Here is an 18767-nt window from a genome sequence, read left to right as displayed (position 1 = left end):
TCAGATGCCCTCTGGCCTCTATAGGCACCTGCATGATGAGGTACACATAAACTCACACAGGTACGTGTACACACACACACACACACACACACACACACACACAGACACTAAGCCATTTTTGACAATGACAGCACAGTTCTGAGAGGCAGGTCGAAGGCAGTGACTGGGAACGCATACACCAATCCCATCATCCCAGGCGGATGAGAAGACTCCACTCAGCACCACCCACAGTCACAGGATATATACAGCCCAGATCATTCTGAGAAACTAGGAATGTTGACAAGATTTTTCTCTACATAATTCTTGTCAAACTCTAAGAGAAAGAGTGCCTACTATAATATGCTCTTTAATTACATGAGCCTGGGTTAAACTACAGAATTTGAATTAATCACACAAAAACTTTACAATATAACTGAACATTAAAAGCATTCAGTTTCCTTATTATTTAACATAGACATTGTCCTTCCTTTCCCTTTTTGTTTTATTTTTATTTGGTTTTGAGACAGGATTTCACTATGTATCCAGTTATACAGGAACCCACCACATAGGCCTGACTGACCTCCAACTCATAAGAGATAACCTGCTTCTGCCCTCACCCCCAGGTGCACACCACACACTCAAACCCTACCTTTCTCCAATTTAGTTCTGAAGAAACAACTATAGAAAGGAACAAACCGGGTTTGGGGATTTAGCTCAGTGGTAGAGCGCTTGCCTAGGACGCGCAAGGCCCTGGGTTCGGTCCCCAGCTCCAAAAAAAAGAAGCAAAAAAAAAAAAAAAAAAAAAAAAAAAAGAAAGGAACAAACCTTAGAATCAAGAAGCCTAGGTTCATTCTACTTGTGTGATCTTGGACAATTCCTTAATACCTTAATCTGTTTTCTGATAAGCAAAGCACATTCATTATACCTACCCTTTATAAAATGTAAATATGCATCTCTTATTATTTTGGCTCAGCAAAAAACTTCTTCAATTCATTTTGAGATATTATCTACTCACATCACTGAAATATCCCATTTTATAAACTATTTATAAGCAAAGGTATAGGATTTCATATCTTCCTTTCCAGATCTCCCACCATATAAAAAGTTCTAATTTATTAACTAAATCTAAGTTTAAAAAGTATTGCTGGGGTTGGGGATTTAGCTCAGTGGTAGAGCGCTTGCCTAGGAAGCGCAAGGCCCTGGGTTCCGTCCCCAGCTCCGAAAAAAAAGAACCAAAAAAAAAAAAAAAAGTATTGCTGCCAGGTTGGTGGCATGTGCCTGTAATCAAAGGGTAGAGGCTGGAACATCAGGAGTTCAAGACCAACCTTAGCTACACGGCAAGTTCCAGACTCGTTTAGGATATAAGAGTTTCTGTCTCAAAAATAAGCAAACAAATAAATGCATAAAGAGGAAGTCAATGTAATGGCTCAGCAAGGAAAAGCTGAGCTCAGTCTCTGGAGCCCAAGGAAAGGTAGAAACAAAGAAATAACTCTACAGGTTGTCCTCTGACTACCACATGTATGTGGCATATGTGCTCCCACATAAGCATCTCTCTTTCTCTCTTTCCCTCCCTCTCTCTCTCCCTCCCTCTCTCTCTCCCTCTCTCTCTCTCTCCCACACACACACACATATAATAATAATAATAATAATAATAATAATAATAATAATAAATAATTTAAAAGTAAGTGAATAAAACAAGCCTATAGCCCTTGGCTATAAAACTCCAAAACAGACATCTGTGTCAAGTGGTGAAGAATATGGCAATAAAGAAAGTCACAGTCATAGGTATAATTTGCCAAGAACTGAGCTTGAGGCTGACTACTTTATTGCTTCTGAAGGAAATGACAGTTTCTAACCAGTCTCACTCTTTAAAATGGTACAGTGATTTTTTCACTCAAACTGGGGGTTTCTTAAAAACACATACAAAGGAAAGAAAAAGAGAAAAGGACAGAGAAGAGACAGTGCCAGTGACTCCACAGAAACAGCAAAACCCTAAGTTAATAATTAGGAAGCAAACAAGACAGCTTGGCGGGTAAAGACACCTGCTGTCAGCCCAAGGACCTCAGAACTAAAAACTACACAGAGAAAGGAGAGAACCAACTCCCACAAGCTGTCCTGGTTTCTCCAGCTATACAATAGCACATGCACACATACATACACAGAAAGAAACAAAATAGAAAAAAATATGATAATTAGGGTTCTGGTTTTCAACTTGTTTTTTACACCACAGACTGAAGAAAACAAAACATTGAGAATGAAAGGACTGGCAGGACAGTGCAAATGTAGGAACGTCTGCCCTGCACTTTGTCTGCTCACAATCCTTCTCTTACTCCACCAGACTCCTCAATCCCCAAACTGACAGCAGCACCAAGGTGACAGCACTCTCATCTATCTTCATACACACTAAATCTACACTTTTGCAAAGTTTTCACTAGAATGGAAGCTATCTCCATCACCAGTGTAGAACTGTTTCCACTGTGAGACAGTGAGGCCGTAAGCATAAACATGCAAGGTGAGTGACTTAGCTTCTGCAAGTCACCTTACCCTCCCAAGTAACACTTCCTGTCCAGTGTTCCAGGTCCTCAATGCCTTAATGAAATGCAGAACAGGCCAAGTCACACACCAAATAAAGGGTCAGGCCCTCTCTCAGCTGCCAGTGAGAGTTCTGCTGAGAAGTGAGTTAGAAAAGAACTAATTTTTTTTCACATTTATTTGTTCTGTATGTGTGAACATGTACATGGGCACACATCTGTGGAGGTCCAAGGACAACTTTCAAGAATCAGTTCGCTCCTTCCACAACATGGGTCTCAGGAATCAAACTCAGGTCAACAGGGTTGACTGCAAGTGCCTTTTGTCAATAATTAATCCAGGCAACCCAAGAAAAAGAAATTATTTTTAAATTTACTTTTATAATTTTGACAATGACCTTCTAAGCGGACTAATATGATGTTCCAGCATCCATAAAGACAGATTTCCCAGGCACCGCCGTGCCTGTAACCTCATCTGTAACTTCACTCAGAAGGCTGAGGCCAAAGAAATGTTAAGTTCAATGCCAGCCAACTACCACAGAGTTAAGTGCCTGTCTTAAAAGCAGAAAGTTGGAGTGGACATGTGGTTTAGTGAGCAGAGTGCCACCCTACCAGGCATGAAGGCCTGGGTTCCAGCCCAGCACCACATAAAGGCAGGTGTGGTGCATTCAGGAAGGGGAAGCAGGAAGACCAGTTCAAAGCCAGTGTGAACTGCATAAGCGAGCCCATAACTCAAAAAAATTAATTAACTAAAAATTCTGACTACAGAAAGTGAAACAAAAGATATCATACACAAAAATATGTACAAGAAATATATAATGGGGGGTTGGGGATTTAGCTCAGTGGTAGAGCGCTTGCCTAGCAAGTGCAAGGCCCTGGGTTCAGTCCCCAGCTCTGAAAAAAAAAAAAAAAAAAAAAAAAAAAAAAAAAAAAAATATATATATATATATATAATGAATGGGCTTCTACAAATCAATGAAAGACAACCAAACAGAAAACGGAATAAAAGCTATAGGGAAATTATAAAAGAAATGTAAATACCAACAAAACATGCACATACCTTTCGCCCTATGATGACATTTCTAAAAGAAATGAGAGAGGATAGACAAGCATATACTTCTCTTGCAGAGGACCTGAGTTTGGATTCCATATCTCATGGCTCACAACTCTGTAACTCCAGTTCCAACAGATCCAAAACCCTCTCTGGTCTCCCAGGTGACCTGATCTCACATGCGCACACACACACACAATTTTTTTTTTTTTTTTTTTGGTTCTTTTTTTCAGAGCTGGGGACCGAACCCAGGGCCTTGCGCTTCCTAGGCAAGCGCTCTACCACTGAGCTAAATCCCCAACCCCCACACACAATTTTTAAAAACGAATTTTAATAAAGTATAAAGGAGCTGTGTGTAGCAGCACACATCTTTAATCCTCTCACTTGGGAGACAAAGGCAGACAGAGCTCTATGAGTTCATGGCCAGCCTACTCTACATAGAGAATTCCAGGCAGAAAGGAAGGGGGGGGGGGATCTGGAGGTGGGAGCAGCTGAGTGTGACCCCCCCCCTTTTTTTCCCTTGGTGATTATTAGTTTAAAAAACAGGGAAATTCAAGCAAGACAAAAAATTCAGGCAAAACTCACACAAAAGTTACATTTTAGCAGAGATAATGAAAAGTAAGTAAATTTCTCATGTCTTACTTACAGCAACTGGACATAGACTTATGTCTTTTGATGAGCCTGTGAGGTAAACAGTTAAATATGGTAAATAAAATTAGAACATGGGCTGGAGAGATGGCTCAGCCAGTTAAGAGCACTAACTGCTCTTCCAGAGGTCCCGAGTTCAATTCCCAGCAACCACATGGTGGCTCACAACCATCTGTAATGAGATCTGATGCCCTCTTCTGGTGTGTCTGAAGACAGCTACAGTGTACTTACATGTAATAAAGAAATAAATCTTTAAAAAAAATTAGAAGATAACCCCATTTTAAATGAGGAAGTAGAACAGATAAGACAAAACAAGGTCTTGAGAAATTCAACACTTACTAGGGAAGCAGAGACAGATGGATCTCTCTGGGTTGGGACCAGCCTGGTCTACAAAGTGAGGATAGTCAGGGCTACTCAGATGGATCTCTGTGAGTTAGAGGCCATCCTGGTCTACGAAGTGAATTCAGGATAGCCAGGGCTACTCAGAGAAAATCCGCAGGAAAAAAAAATCCTTCTGTCAATTTAGGTAGCACGCCTAAAACCTCTGAAACTGAAAGCTGATCTTCCATGTCCAAATCCCGTCCAACCTTCCACTCGACTCTGACCACCTAGCAATACCTCCTAGTGACACCGGCCTATTCCCGTACGTAACTCTAAGGACTATGCAAAAACAGACATAACCTACCATTAACAACTTTTCCCTTGACCTACTTGATCTATACACTTAGAGGATGGCATAGTGCCGAGGACTCAAGATGCAAAGTGAGCACCCTTTATGAGAAAAAGGCTCTTGTGAAGCTCTTTTGGAGACAAGTGAGTATCTAAAGACTCTATAAGTATCTAAAGGCGGTATGGTGGGAAGTCAATGGCAATCATAAGGCCATCAGAGTACCAGAACCGCCTGGCACAGGACCTGAGGGACACCGCCTGAACCTGGCCTTACCATGACTGTCAGGTGCATCAGGTGGTAGTCATCAAAATTTAAGCTTGGCAACACTTCTACAGGTTCTACACACAAGGCCTGAACTCTAGATAAGCAGGGTGCAATATTTAATGATCACTTGGGCTCAGAGAGACTTGTCTGTTGACAATGCTGTTACATCTGTTTTTACACCACTTTGGGTCAACCAGGCCTTCTGCTTCTCACCTCCCAAACACAGATACCCAGGCAAAGCTCACCAATAAGCAGAAAAACAAGGAAGCCAGCTTTAAGCCTTCATAAAAATATGCAAGCAGATCTCTGCAAATGGAGGGAACGAATAGCTCCGGCTGGGTGAAGGACTACCTGCTAGTGATAACGCTAAATGAGAAGACATATCAAAGAAGGAACAAGGAAGGAGGAAAAACATAAAGCCATCTCCAGCAAAGTGATCTTAAAGTTGACAATGACGGTGTAAGTGACTAGACAGAGAAGTGCCTCAAGACATGGAAAGGTGGCACATGCCTTTAATCATTTCAGAGCCAGCCTGGTCTACACAGTGAGCTCTAGGACAGCCAGAGCTACATAATGGAGACCCTGTCTCAAAAAAAAAGGAAAGAGAGGAGGAGGTGGGGGGCAGGTGTGGTGACACCACCTTTAATCCGAGTGAAAGCAAGTGTCTTTCTGTGAGTTCAAGTACAACATAGTGAGTTCCAGACCAGTCAGGATGTCACAGAAAGCTCTTATCTCAAAAGAAAGGAAGGAGTGGAGAAAGAAGAAAAGATAGGGGGAGGAGATGGGAGAGGGAAAGGAGGGCAGGGGAAGAAGAAGGGAAAGAGAGAAATGAGGATGAAACTAGGCATGGAGATGCACGAGTGCAATCCCTAGCATTCTGAAGGCGGGCCACTGGAGGATCAGGAATTCCAGGTCAGATCAGCTTTCGAAGCAATTCAAGGCTATTTAAGTCTACATGAGGTAGGTGACAGCATCAGAAGTGGAAAAGGCAGAACTAAGCAAGAAGACGGGTAGACCAGTGGAAAGGACTACTGGTAACCCTGTGCCCGGACTTCTTCACAGTCGCCATAAGCTAAAGCTCCACTTGGTCATCTGTATCCTGGGAGGATCACTTCCTCACCACATTACACAGGTAATGCTGCCATCTAAGACAGTGACAGAGACAGCAAAACAATCCCTGACTCACTCAGCCTCACAGTGGGAAGGGAAGATCACACCTTGCTGGGCAGGTAGGAAGCAGCAGTCTACAATCTTGTCCTGGCCCGACAGAAATTCAAGGATGGAGGTGCTAGAGAGCTCAGTGGCTAAAGTGTGTGCTGCTCTTGCAGAAGACCTGAATTCTATTCCCAGCACTCATGTAGGGAGGCTCACAACCCCCTGTAACTCTTGCTCCAGGGGATGAGAGTCCTCTTCTGGCCACAACAGGCACATGAACTCACAAGCACATACCTACAGAGATGCACACATATACATAATATAAAAATAATATGTCTAGGGCTGGAGAGATGGTTCAGCAGTTAAGAGTACTAGCTGCAGGGTTGGGGATTTAGCTCAGCGGTAGAGCACTTGCCTAGCAAGCGCAAGGCCCTGGGTTCGGTCCCCAGCTCCGAAAAAAAGAAAAGAAAAAAAAAAAGAGTACTAGCTGCTCTTCCAGAGGACCCAGGTTCAATTCCAAGCACCCACATGACAGCTCTCAAGTGTCTTTAACTCCTGTTCCAGGATATCCAACACCCTCATGTATGTTTATACATACAGTCAAAATGCCAATGTACATAAAATAAAAATAAATAATATAAGAATAAATAATAAAATAATTAGAGAGAGAGAAATTCAAGGGTGGGCCTAGAAAACTGTAGAACCTTTGATGAAAGAATGAGTCAAAACAGAATAGAAAGGGTTAAGAGGCAGAGCTCAGATCAGGTGTTCTGCAAGGCATCTCAGGAGTAATGCTGGTCAGTGCCTGCAGCGGTGCCTGGAGCAGGAGGGCATGTGTGCCTGGAATGGCAGGAGTGCCCCAAAGGTTCTTGCAACTATGCAGGACCCAGACGTGACTGCGGCCTTTCCAGACGCATCAGACAGAGAAACAGGTAAATATGGCAAATATCTGAACACCCAAAGCTTATGAATCTCATCAGTAAATGTCCAGTTAACTTTAGAGTGATGCAGCCTTTCCTCAGCTCTCATCTAAAGAGCACAGACGGTCTTGGCCATCCCTAGCAGAACTGCACTTTGATACTAACCTCTACCCCTTGACCAAATACAGCCTGACACTGTTACAATGGCTGGATACCTGGGCACTCGTTCGAACCATGTTTTTCTAATAGGAATTATAAATTTTTAACTTTTTACAGTTCTGAGGGCTTGAACCTGAGGTCTAGACTGCCCACACTAGACAAGTACTCTAACACTAAGCTCCATTCCCAACCCATTTCTTATCTTTGAGACAAGGTTCATTAAAAAGTCCAAGCTAGCCTTGAATGTTACTCTGTAATCTTAAACAGGGCTTGAAGTCTCTCTGTGGCTGCAATTACAGCTTGCACCACCAGGGATGGCCTGATACTTTTTAAACTTTTCATGGTCTTCAGTGACTGCCATGAAAGGGTAGTTCAACAACCCCCCTCCCCCTCCCCCCCTCCCCCGCCAAGGGGTTCTGACCCAACAAGTTGAGAACTGCTACACTACAAAATGATAGTAACTCTTACCTTATTGATATTTTTATTGGAATTAGTTTAGTCAAACATCAAGTATTTATGGAAATGTTAACATATGCCAGACACTGCAGAGCAATTAATTTTAAATTTTATTAAATGGAAGAGAGATGATTCAGTACTAAAGAGCACTGGCTGCTCTTCCATAGGACCTAGGTTCGAATCTCAGCAGTCACATTGTGGCTAACAACCATCTGTGGGTCCAGGTCCAGAGAGTCCAACACCTCTCTTAGCCTCTTATGGGCACTACAGTCACATGGTACACAGACACACACAATAACATCCACACACAGAAAATAAAAATAAGTTAAAAAAAAAAAAACCTTACTGATAGTGATGCACATCCTTAATCCAAGTACTTAGGGCAGACAGATCTCTTAAGTTCAAGGTCAGCCTGGTCTATATAGTGGGTTGCAGGTGAACTAAGACTATATAGTGAGCCCCTATTTCAGAAAAACAAAAGAAAAAATAACAATGCAAGACGACTAATAAATTGCTAATCAAAATAATAATATGTGTACTAAAACAATCTTTACCCAGGCGTGGTGGCACACATATGCAATCCCAGCATAAGGGAAGCTGAAAGCAGGACTACCAAGTTCAAAGCCAGCCAGGGCTACATAACAAGTACCAGGCCAGAAAGGGTTAGACAGCAAGACCCTGTCCCATACCCCTCCCCCAGAAAATCTTTGATTGGGATTTTTATTATGACTGTATTTGCTTATTTTTGTTTTAAGAAAATGTAAGAGGAGGCTACGGAGACAACTCAGCTGTAAGAGTGCATGCTATGCAAACAAGAGGGCCTAAGTTCAAATCTCCAAACCCCACACAAAGATCCAAGCATGAGTGCACACATCTGTAACCCCAGCACTGAGATGGGAGCATAGATAAGAGGACTGCTGGGGCTGGCTAGCTCGGGGTTCAGTGAAAGACCCTAGCTCAAAAGAATAAGGTGGAGAGAAATAGAGCAGGACTCCTCATACACTTGGACCCACGCTGCACCCCCTACACACACACACACACACACACACACACACACACACACACACACACACACGAGAGAGAGAGAGAGAGAGAGAGAGAGAGAGAGAGAGAGAAGAGAGATGAAATTAGCACTGTGTATTATTCTGAACTAAATTATTAAAATTCACCTTCTATATTAGATCCGCATGCCTGACTCCTGTGTCACATTACCATATTGTAGCTATAAAAGATGAAAACAACTTTCACTTTTAGTAGGCCATTTCCTCTCCTTCAAAATTGGCTTTTAGCCACACAAATTACTTTTTTTAGAAATCAAAACTGTCACTATACACAGCAGACATTCTTGACTTAGCAAAGTCCAGCACTGCCTCAAGCACTTCCCTGAGGAGGACACATGAGCTAATAACCACCAGCACGAGATGACTACAAGGGGCACAAGACACAGCTGTAACAGGTTCTGGGAAGAAAACTATTCTACGGTCCCTCAAGATCCCTCATTCAGACTTCTAAACACCTTGGACAGGCCAGGATCAGTGCTCAGTGCTCAGAAGAAATGACACAGGAAAGAGAAAAGCACAAACAAAACAAAAACCCCTCCGCCCTCACAGAGCCTCCATCTGCCCTCTGGTCTGTCCTCAGAGAACAAAAGCTGAGCCAAAAAATGAAGCCCAGCCAGGAAGAGAAACAGGCTCTTCTCAACAATGGAAAAAAAAAGTTTGTTTGTTTGTTTGTTTGTTTGGGGGCTTTGTCTGTGTAGCCCTGGCTGTCAAGGAACTCACTCGCTAGACCAGGGTGGCCTCAAACTCACAGGGATCCACCTGCTTCTGTCTCCCAAGTGCTGGGATTAAAGGGGTACATCACCAGGTGACAATGAAAAATTCAGAGGATATAATAGTCTCATAAATACTCATCATAGACATTTTCAGGTTCCTGATCCAAAATTACAAATTAAAAACAAAAACTGAGCACAACATAAAAATAATTATCTAACTCAGGTTTAAAACTGTAAGGTTCTTTTCACACTGCCTAAGGTGGGATAAGTGAAGTGTCTGAGACTGAGTGTGCCTGCTTTTTTTCAGAATTCTGACATTCACCATAGCTAACATACTGTGATTATTGTTTTTATTCTTCTAGAGGTTAACATTTTGCAAATTATTTCTAATTCAAAAATATCAAACTTCAACTATCTATGTGACTTAAACCAAAAACAGACCTACGATATAATACAGTAAAACACCATGTTTCTATAGGCTACCTTACAGTCATGAAAAAAAAAAAACTAAAATGAACCAAGGTTCCACATGTAGCCCTGACTGGTCTGGAGTTGGCTACGTCCACCTCAGCCTCAGGAGCCTCTGCTCTGCCTTCTGAGTGCTGAGATTAAAGGTGTGTACTGTCACCACACCCAATCATGAAATGTTTTAAGTCATGAATAAAATGACTTTTAATAAATTTATTTAATGAGTATGAGGGTTTGCCTGCATATATGTGTATATATCACATATGTGCCTAGTGAGTGCCTCACGTCTCCTGGATACAGAGTTAGGGGAAGGTTATGAGCCTCTAATGTGGGCACTGGGAACTGAACCTGGGTCCTCTGCAAGAGCAGCAAGGGCTCTTAACTACTGAGCCATCTCTCTAGAACAGTAGTTCCCCACCTTCCTAACATGCTACGTCTTGATAACTAATGTTGCTACCATTACGAATCATAACGTAAATCTGTTTTCCAGTGGTCTTCAGTGACTCCCATGAAAGGGTAGTTCAATAACCCCCCCAAGGGGTTCTGACCCAACAAGTTGAGAACTGCTGTACTACAAAATGACAGTAACTCTTACCTCATTGATATCTTTATTGGAATTAGTTTATTCACACATCAAGTATTTATGGAAATGTTAACATATGCCAGACACTGCAGAGCAATTCTCTGCCCCTGTGGCATCTCCCCTTACAGAGACTGTCAGTGACAAGTAGCCCATTCAGAAAATGTTCCAAAAAATGTGTATATGAGCCAAAGAAACAAGACACATGGTCTTCGACCAGCACACCAGACATCTTTAAACATTCATAAACCTGATGAGTTATATTTCCCCAGAAATATTCAAAACCAAACACACATACAAAACTCTAAATACAGGTGTGGGATGTAACTAAGGATAAAGTGTTTGCCTATAATCCATAAGGCCTTAGGTTCGTTCTCCAGCACTGAAGAGGTGGGAGTAGAGGCAAGGGACAGGAGAACTAGTGTAATGGCTCAGCGGGTGAAGGTGTTTGTCACCAAACCTGATACCTAAGTTCAATTCCCAAGACCCACACCTATAATTTGCCTTGACCTCCACACATGTACTATGGCAGGCATGTACACACACACAATAAATTAATAAAATAAATCAGTAAATAGGTGTAATTGGTCATAAATAAATTGTAGCTGGGTAAGGTGACACATTCCTGTAATCCTAGCACTTAGAAGGGGCAGGCAGTAGATGGAACTGAAGTTCAAAGTCATTTTCAGTTCCCCGTCAGCCTGGGATATATGAGACTCATAGGTAATAAATAAATAAAGTCAATGGGTTTAAACCACAGAACAAGCCTAGAAATTGTTAGCCCTACTAGGAAACTGCGAATGCCAAGAAGTCATTCTCTAGCGAAAGCTTTAAAAACGAAGAGTGGGCCAACAGTGGTGGTACAGGCCTTTAACCCCAGCACTCAGGAGGCAGGGAAGCCAAATCTCAGAGTTCCCAGCCAGCCTGGTCAGAACTAAACAGAGAAACCCTGTCACGAAAACCCATAAATAAGTACATTGACCGACTGATTGATTGAAGGTTGGGACTGGAGAGATAACTCACAGTTAAGACACTTTCTATTCTTCGGAACCTGAGTTATTTCCTGCATTCCTGTCAAGAGGTTTATAGTCAATCACCTGTAACTCTAGCCTCCAAGGGCCACTCACACATATGGCATTCACTCAGACACACACAAATACATGTAAATAAAAATAAATATTTAGGGCTGGAGAGATGGCTCAGTGGTTAAGAACCCACGCACTACTCTTTCAGAGGTCCTGAGTTCAATTCCCAGGTCACAACCATCTGTAATAGGATCTGATGCCCTCTTTTGGTGTGTCTGAAGACAGTGACAGTGTACTCATATAAATAAATAAACAAATCTAAAAGTAAATATATAAATATTTAAATTGAAGACTGTCCTAAATATAAGGGGGAAATTGCTAATCAATACTTCAAATAGGGAGTCTGAGGCAAATTCAAACCCCTGGACTACTTGCTGAAACAACAGAGAGAAAAGCGGGGACAGGGACAGAGTGGCAGTTCCCATCTTCAGGGTATAATTAACAATCCTGCAAGATTAGAAAGAAGTGTTGCAAATACAATTATGGTAAACACAGATCAAACTAAATTACCAGACTTGGGTCATGTACTAAAAAGGAGACGGGTACGTTTTCTAATTTTTAATCTGACTAAGACAGAGGGAGATGAGAAAGGAGGGAAGGCACAAATCATGTGACTGTCATTTGCCTTTGATGCTCTGCAGAGCAGCTGCCACGGCAGTACACATTGGTCTTACTTCTCTGTTTTAAAATTAGCAAAGGAATAAAAACATTGTTTAACATTCTAAATGGCCCACCAAATTCACAAGAAAAATTATCATCAACATATTTCACAAAAGCTAATCAAATATTTAATAAGCTTTTACTTTATAAACCACTAAAATGCAAAACTCTATCTCTTTTCTTTTCTTTTGGTTTTGGTTTTTCAAAACAAGGTTTCTCTGTAGAGCTCTGGCTGTTCTGGAACTCACTCTATAGACCACCCTAGCCTTGAACTCAGAGATCCTCCTGCCTTAGCTTTTTATTCTTTATTCATCCCTGTTTTATATCAGGTATGAAATGTAAACATCCAAGTTTATTCTCTATTTTTTTGAATAAGGGTTATCTGGCTTTTGTCTGTTTTGTTAGGTTTTGTTTGTTTTTCTGAAACAGGATTACTCTGTAACAGAACCCTGGCTACCCTGGACTCTCTTTGTAGATCCCACCAGGTTGGCCTTGAACTCATAGAGATCAGCCTGCCTCTGCCTCTTAGGTGCCAAGACTAAAGGTATGTGCCACCAAGACTGGCTTTGGCACCTGTTTTGTAATAGACTATTGATGATTATCTGACACCTCTGTCAAAAGTCAAAAAGCGGGAGACCTCAAATTCAACAACTCCCAGAGCAAAAGTGAATCTCTATCTACAGATGAGCTTCAGAAGGGAGGGAAAGTCCCTAAAATGGTGTTATGTGTCTATATGCATTTCTGCCGGTCAGAAAATTTGCATACCTCTCACCACATTTCTTAAAGGGAACTGTGGCCCAAGTAAGTTAAGAACTATTGTCCTATAATATAACTTATGCACAGGTGTTCGATAAACACTCATTAAATTGAAATTTATTCTTGTTCTGTTAGGCTTCTTTTTGTGATAACTGCTAGAGGACCAAATTGAATACCAATATAATGTATAAATTTACTAAACATTTCCTTTATCTTTTTATGTGAATAACTGTTTTGCCTGTGCATATGCATGCATACCATGTAAAAGCCTAGTGCCCTTGAAGCTCAGAAGACTGAATCCTCCTCAAACTGGAGCCACAGATGGTTGTGAGCTTCCACATGGCTCCTCAGAATCAAACCCAGGTCCTCTATAAGAGCAACAAGAGCTTTTAACAGCTGAGCCATCTATCCCACTCCAAATACATGTGTGTATGTATGTATTTTATATGTATGTATGTGTACATGAGTACAAGTACCCTCCAGGACCAGGTACTTTGAATCCCTTGGAGCCGGAGTTACAGGTAGCTGTTAGCCACCTGATATGGGTGCTAAGAAGAGAACTAGAGTCCCCTCTGCAGGAGCAGCAGGCACTCTTAGCACTAAGGGAGGCAGAGGCATGAGGATCCCTGGAATTTGCTGTCCCAGAAGAAAACAGCAAGCTGGGTCAATGAGAGACTCAATCTCAAGAAGATAAAGCAGAGAGAGGCACTAAGCAGCAGAGCCACTGTCTTCCTCTGCCTCTACATACACAGACACCGAGAGAAAAAGGAAAGCCCAAAGAGCGTAAATGCTCAGAAAGTTCACCTACCATCAGAAGCATCTATGATGCCCCTATCCTTTTTTCTCCTAATTTTCTGAGATAGGGTCTCATGAACTGCAGGCTGACAGGGACCTGTGTAAAACTGTGTAAAGACTGAACTTTAACTCCTGAACTTCTGCCTCTGCTTCATAAGTATGGTTAAGAGCACGCCCAGCCTTTTATGCCCTTAAAAACTGATGTAAACACCTACGAAATGTTTCACTAAATAGAAAGGACAGACTGGACATGGTGGTGTGCATACTTTTGATCCCATCAGAGACAAGAGAGGAGAGGCAGAAGTATCTCTTAGTTCAAAGCCAGCCTGGTTTACATAGCAGTTCCAGATCACTCAGTGATACACAGCAAGGCCCAGTCTCAAAAACAAAACCTTATGTGATTTTCTAGTATCCTTTCTGAAAGGCAGATTACTGCAGTTGGAACAACTATATGCCTACTACATGCCAAGCTCCAGAATCAAAGCTGTACATACACTGTTTCTCTCACTGAACCAGCAGCAGATGATTCAGAGAGGTTGGCTGGTCATGAGCTCCAGGGATCCCTCCCTCAAAATTGGGGTGACAAATGCAAACAACTACACCTGAGTGCTGAGGACCCAAACTCAAGTCCCCATGCTTGTAAGGTAGGCACTATGCCAAATGAACCATCTCTCTGGCCCTTAACTTGATTTAATTCTGCACATAATCAATTAAAAAAGGCTGGAGAGGTGGCTCAACAGTTAACAGCACTTGCTGCTCTTACAGAGAACCCAGGTTCAATTCCCAGCACCCACATGGCAACTCACAGCAACCTGAAACTCCAGTTTCAGGAAATTTATTTAACACCCTCTTCTGCCCTCCTCAGGCATCCAAACATACATGGTATACATGCATGCATGCAAACCCTTAAACACATAAAAGTGTGTGTGTGTGTGTGTGTGTGTGTGTGTGTGTGTGTGTGTGTGTGTGTATTTAAACTTTTTTAATTAACTTAAGAGGTCCAGGTTGCTATAAGCTATCATATGGGTTCTAGAAACGGAACCTAGGTCCTCTACAACTATGCCATCACACACTTATACACATATAGTAAATAAATTTTTTTTTTTTTGGTTCTTTTTTTTCGGAGCTGGGGACCGAACCCAGGGCCTTGCGCTTCCTAGGTAAGCGCTCTACCACTGAGCTAAATCCCCAGCCCGTAAATAAATATTTTTAACGTTAAGTTATTCGAGGTAGTTATCATTCACTGCATCCTTTTTGCAAGTAGAAACCAAGAAATTAAGCTACTTCCTGGGGTCCAGTTCACACCAGTAATCTAGCACTTGGAAGTGTGAGAGTCACAGAAGTTAATTTACTTGTACAGGTCTAGATACTAATATTAACTATTAAACAGTCTTTACCTCATACTCCATCATCAAAATCTCATTAACTTTCCACAATACCAAAATACCTAAATTCCAAAATGTAACGCTGATCGTTTTAGGGGGGCAGAATAATGTAGTGGTCAAAAATGCCTAGGTTCTCTAGTTTAACCACCTACTAGTTGTATGGCAAACTGTTTAAAAAGTATCTTTACTGTTATAAAACTTGACTGTGGAGGGCCTACAAGTTGAGGCAAGAGGATCATGAGTTCAGATGTGCCTAATCTATAAACATTTTAATTTCAAGACCTGATACATGGTACTATTACCCAAAATTCTCCTTCAAAATGAACTTGGAGCTGAGCATGAAAGCAAGGGACTTTAATCTCAGTACTCAGGAGGCAGAGGCAGAAACATCGCTGTGAGTTCAAGTCCAGCCTGCTCTACATAGTAAGCTCTAGAACAGCCTGGACTACGTAGAGACCCTGTCTCAAAAAATAAAACAAACAAAAACAAAACAAAATGAACTTGGGAGGTTTGAGATATGGTTCAGTGAGTGGGAACACTTGGTTCTCTTGCAAAGAACCTGACTTCAGTTTCCATCACTCACATGATGGTTCACACCCATCTATGACTCCAGTTCTGTACTCTTCTGACCTTCTTGGGACCAGGACTGCATATGCAGCACATACATGCATGCAGACAAAACACTCATAATTTTTTTTTAAGTTTTTCCAAACAGGATTTCTCTGTGTAGCCTTGACTATACCGGAACTCACTCAATAGAGCAGGCTGGCCTCGAACCTATAGAGATCTGCCTGCCTCTGTGTCCCAACTGCTGTGATTAAAGGCATGCGCCACCTATAAACTGCAAAGGAATGACTGGAGAGATGTCTCAGTGGTTAGAGTACTTGCTGCCTTTCAGAGGACATGAGTTCAACTCTAATTCCAAAGGGTTCGACACCCTCTTCTGGCCTCTGATGGCACCGGGCATGTATACTCACAGAAATATATTCAGGCAAAATATACACACTACAAGTTAAATAAAAATTTAATGAACTTGGGGGCTGAAGAGATGGTTCAGTGGTTAGCAGTGCATACCGTTCATTGCAGAGGTCCTGACTTCCATAAATAACACCCACAGCAAGCCATGCAAAACCACCTGTAACTCCAGCTCCAGAGGGTCTGACACCCTCCTCTGGCCAACATGGGCCCTCAAACACATGTATGCATACACAAACACAGAGACACACATGACTAAAATAGGAATAAATCTTTGTTAGAACAACACTTCAGATGAATTTCTAGAAGGTATTTAAAGCAAACAACTCACACATAATCCAGAAAATAAAAAGGCTGACTCCCGGTGGCTACCATCACTATCTTCTCTCCCCAAGAATTAAAAACAGAGCTGAAATTTTTTCCAATTTGGTATAACACTTTTCTCCCTTGAATGCTGGTGTTCTGACAAGCTTAATAATAAAAGTATATATACATGTATACTTATGTGTGTGTGTGTTATATATGTGATTGTTAAATATCTTGTGGATTAGCTCAACATCTTCAGTTGTTCTGTATGTTAAAGATGATTTCAAACTTGTAACTATCTCCTATGCCAAGGACTATTTCACTTTCGATCTATTTAATGTTCACTACACAGAATTATGTATTGAAGTTGGAACAGAGGGTTTTTTTAAAAAACTACTTTTTGTAACAGGTGATAAGAGATGACAACTGTCAAATACATAACGTCCGTGTTTTTTATTCCTGGTAAACCAGGTTATCCGTTCAAGTCCTATAAATTATTCTAAACAAAGTAAAACAACTTCCTTGTGTCATCAGCTCTCTAAACGGCTGAGACGTACTTCAGGAAGCTGATTAAACCTGAAGGCCCGAGCAACTTCTCCCTGAGAAAGGCAAGCGTCACATTCTTCCTCGCAAAGCTTGAAGTCACGACTTAAGGAAGCATTCCAACAGAGATTTGGTACAATGCTGGACACGAAAGTAACTTTTAACGCCCCGTCCAAATTCTTCTTCCTCCCTTCCCCGAAGAGTCGGGAGGTGGGGTGTGAAAGTGCCGCGTAGCAGCCACATCCCTGCACGCTGCGTCCCTGGTGCGCCCCGAACCCTAAACGGGGCCCCTCGGAGCACTCTGCATGGTCCTCCCCACCCAGCACCGCGGCGGCGTCCCGTTCACACCCCGCCTGCAAAGTCTCTGTAGTTGCACCGCCTCCCGGGTGGCTCACCATCGCAGCCCCACGACCGAACAGGAGCAGGTGGGCAGGCCCGTGACTGGAGGGGTATCCGTTATCGCCGCTCGGAATACATTGGCGCCAACAACTTCTCCCGCGAAGTAGCAGACGCTCAGGCGGCGCGCGGTGATGACGTCGGAGGCGCGCTCCCCGCGGCCCCGCCCCGAGGCGGGAGTTGCGCACAGCCTTGGCAACAAGAGGGTTGCTAAGTCTGTAAGACACTGAATACGTGAGCGATCCTAACAGAGACGCCCAGTTTGGGATCTGAGACTGACTTCCTCTAAGGCGGGTTCCCAGGTGGCTTCCTTCCCCTCCCCGTACACGTGCTGCAAAGGCAGTCCTCTGTAGCGGCTGCCAGAAGTGGACGAGTCTTTTTTACTGTCTTTTCCCCCAGAGCGGAGAACCGAACCCAGGGCCTTGCACTTGCTAGGCAAGCGTTCTACCACTGAGCTAAATCCCCAACCCCTCTTTTTTACTTTTTATATATTTATTTATTGGAGATGGAGTCCACGAGTAGTAGTCAAAGAAGAGCTTTCGGGGAGCCCTTGTCTTCCATCGCGTGGTTATATGTTTGCATTTAAGGGACTGTTTACATTAAAGGAATATTTTTGTTTATTGGGGAGGAGCTGTTTTCTGAGACAGAAGATCATGTATTCCATCCTGGTAAACTATGTAGCTGAGGATGACCTTAAACTGATTTTTTTAACTGCCTCCCAAGTGCTGAAATTTCAGATATATGCCAACATTCCTGGTTTACGCAATGCAAGGGATCAAACTCAGAGCTACTGTGAATGCATGCAACCGACTGGGCAAACCCCAGCCTCAATGGCTTTGTTCTAAAACTACCAAGCTAAGAAAACTAGCCCCTTAATTCCTTCCTAAAGCTTCATTCAGTCACTTAAAGAATAGTGAAATCTTTGAAGCCACTACATACCAAGATACACCCCCACAGGAAAACTAGAATCAGGAAAGATTTAGGATAAGCAAGTCTCAGCAGGGAGGGAGGAAGTAGGCCTGCCTCCACCACCCGGCTGCTGGGATTACAGGGGTGGGGACTCACATGGGCCAGTAAGCTTCCTGTGAGTAAATAAGCAACTTGGTTGTGGAATAGAAAGTAACATTCACATACAACTTCAAGAGAAAACATGAGATTATCAAAGAATTTAGTGACGAGGACAGTATCCAACTTTGGCCTTGGCTTTGAAATCT

The 18767-nt window shown here is 42.4% G+C and overlaps 1 protein-coding gene across 14 annotated transcripts in view; it reads right to left on the bottom strand.

Moving 5' to 3' along the window:
- Positions 1–17868, bottom strand: part of Rfc1 (replication factor C subunit 1) — a 75261-nt gene extending 57393 nt beyond the window's left edge. For 12 of the 14 annotated variants that reach the window (XM_039092517.2, XM_039092518.2, XM_063273690.1 and 9 more), the window contains exon 1: positions 17553–17711. In XM_039092517.2, coding sequence (XP_038948445.1) covers positions 17553–17555 — 3 coding nt within the window. In that variant the 5' untranslated portion in view covers positions 17556–17711. 14 annotated transcript variants of the gene reach the window in all.
- Between the last annotated feature and the right edge of the window lie 899 nt (positions 17869–18767).

The sequence above is a fragment of the Rattus norvegicus genome, chromosome 14 (assembly GCF_036323735.1).
Source record: "Rattus norvegicus strain BN/NHsdMcwi chromosome 14, GRCr8, whole genome shotgun sequence".
NCBI lineage: Eukaryota > Metazoa > Chordata > Mammalia > Rodentia > Muridae > Rattus > Rattus norvegicus.
The sequence above is the reverse complement of the archived record's forward strand: the minus strand, read 5'-3'. Positions and strand labels throughout refer to the sequence as shown.